Raw genomic sequence first — 2,568 nt, 5'->3', positions numbered from 1 at the left:
TTCCTGCTGTTCATATTAATAAACACTTGGCATCTTTTTCTTTCACCCACTCTGGAATAATGAACAATAAATAACTTTATATAACCTTAACGTAGTTCTTAGGAAATAAAAATGTTTTGATTTTTAGGAACCGTGCTGGCTTGCAGATAGTTTATCAGTATCTAGATAGCAATGCATCCTTATTGAGTGGGGAAAACAGCATCGTCCTGGGGCTGCACAGATCTGTGTTGGTGAAACTGATCCTTCTGCAAGAAGCAGGAAGTGTGGAGGAGTCAGGGAAACCTCCCAGGAGGAAAAATGATCAGGATTCCTCTGCTGATGGTGCAGGGGAGCATATTCAACAAGTGATATTTCTGTAAATCATTTGGTTAAAAGTTTGGAAATAGATCTAACGTGGTGAGTCCTAGTAAATCTTAGAGTTATATAGCGCTCCATTGGTTCGATTTTAGGGATCCCCTAAATTAGGTGATGATTTCCATGCTAATACCGTATCTGTCATTTTAATTTAACACTTTAATTTCTCAGCTGGAATTATATTTTATGTTACTGTAATATGAGGGACTAATACTGAGGTTTTTCCTATAATAATCCAACATATGTTTGCTGTTGATTATTTTGTCTTTCACGTAGCATAAAACCTGGTTTAATTTTAATGTTTTGGGGTTTTTTTTCCCCAGTTGGACATGAACCTGAACACTGGTCTGTCTACAGGAGGTATCTTGAATTTTATGTGCTGGAGTCAAAACTAACGGAATTTCACGGTATGTTCTCCAGAATTTGAAAACCACTTTCCCAGCTGAAATTTAAAATAGTGAAACCAATGCTTGCTGTGTTATAAGAATAATTTAATATCCTTGATGTCTTTATTAGGTACATTTCCTGATGCCCAGCTTCCCTCAAAGAGAATCATTGGCCCCAAGAACTATGAGTTCTTAAAATCCAAGAGAGAGGAGTTTCAGGAATATCTGCAGGTATCAAACAAACTTTTGGAACAAAGAATATTCCAAAACTAACGATATACAACTAATAAAATAATATCTGCTATTTTTGTTGTTGTTGTTTTCAAGTAACTTCAGTTATGGAAAGAGTTCAAGTGGGCAAAAATTGTTGAAAGAGAAACTAATTTTTAAATATTAGTTTTAAAGTGCTTCTTTCTTTTCTTCTGTCTCAAAGAAACTTCTGCAACATCCAGAGCTAAGTAACAGCCAGCTTTTAGCTGACTTCCTGTCCCCTAATGGAGGAGAGACTCAGTTTCTTGATAAAATGCTGCCTGATGTGAATCTTGGTATGTAATGTGCTCGTTGCTTATGCTGACAAATAGTAATACTGTAAAGATTGTGGCTGAACAATAGTAGTAATGAACAGATGTTAAGGATATGGAAGTGGGAAATAGGAACTCTGCTCCTTCACTGCCCTTAAAATTATGGCTCAGCAAGCAAGATTCGCTGATAGTTTTTCCCTGAAGAAAAAGGACATTTTGAGATTGTGGGAAAAAACAGTGTTTAAGTGGTTGCTTTTGAATCTTTATGTCAGTAAGCAGAGTGATAAAATTTCTCTAACAAATTTCATAGCTCAAGAAGACTTAGCGTATTGTCACGAGTTAGATCTGCACAAGTCATTTTTGCAGGTGTGATGGTATAAATGATTTCTTAATATAAGCTACCTTTGGGTGTTAGTTGATTTTAATCTGAAAAACGCAATATTTAATATTTCTAGTATTAGGTAGTGTTAAGATCTCCCTGAACATAAGCTACTTAATAGAATTTGAGGCAGTGGTGTGTGTGTGATGTAGGCAGGCCAAATGGAAATTGAGAAGTTGAGAAATTCTTGATGTCTAACGTAACAGTTGATAATAAATCCAAAAAGCAGACTGCAGTGTAGCTGTCTCAGGATAGTGGGCCTGAGCTGGAGAGGTTGACCTGATGGCCGTTCTGTCTTTGTGTATGATAGCACCATGGTTCTGGCACCAGCATGGGCCAGGGAAGCTGTGTCTGAGCTGTGCCACTGCGTTTCTGCTTGTCCCAGCCACGGTGTGCACCCACTGAGGTGGCCATTCTCATAGTGTGCTCACCCAGGTGTTGCTTCAGATTTTGGTAGTTGTCCTCCAGTTAAAGGGTTTGTTTTGTTTCAGACCTCCCCTCTAGATCCAACTGTACGTTGTTAAAAAAGCTTATAATTATGGTGTTTACTGTAGTGCATCCTATGTCTGAGACACTGCTTCACTTCCATAAACATCGTTTTAACAAGTCTTGGCATTTCAGTAGGGCTTTCTGGGAGAATGAGCGATTTTATTATTATCATTTGATCATTGTACGTACTTTTTGATGTAAGTTCCAAATTTAACGACATGTAGATAAGAAAAATGATACTGTAAATAGAGTGCTTAAGATAAAACTAATCCTAGACACTTTATTTTTTCAGCATTCAAAGTTGCTATGCTATATCCTAATAGCCTTAACAGGACAGAAGATTTTTAAGACCACAGCTGTAGCCTGTCTAACTTGTAAAACTTTTCTTGCCACTATTTTCAAGACTGGATCCTTCCAGAATCTCTCCAGATTAGCCAAT

General features: G+C 37.3%; 1 protein-coding gene across 1 annotated transcript in view; it reads left to right on the top strand.

Moving 5' to 3' along the window:
• Positions 1-2,568, top strand: part of SNX14 (sorting nexin 14) — a gene marked incomplete at both ends in the record, with an annotated part of 48,144 nt that overhangs the window by 38,251 nt on the left and 7,325 nt on the right. Inside the window, 3 exons of the mRNA XM_010188237.1 lie at positions 678-761; positions 871-971; positions 1,174-1,285. Coding sequence (XP_010186539.1) covers positions 678-761; positions 871-971; positions 1,174-1,285 — 297 coding nt within the window. The remainder of the gene's footprint in view (positions 1-677; positions 762-870; positions 972-1,173; positions 1,286-2,568) is intronic.

This window comes from Mesitornis unicolor, unplaced genomic scaffold (genome assembly GCF_000695765.1).
Source record: "Mesitornis unicolor isolate BGI_N332 unplaced genomic scaffold, ASM69576v1 scaffold11077, whole genome shotgun sequence".
NCBI classification, from domain to species: Eukaryota; Metazoa; Chordata; class Aves; order Mesitornithiformes; family Mesitornithidae; genus Mesitornis; species Mesitornis unicolor.
Note: the sequence above shows the minus strand (reverse complement) of the source record. Positions and strands in the feature narration are given on the sequence as shown.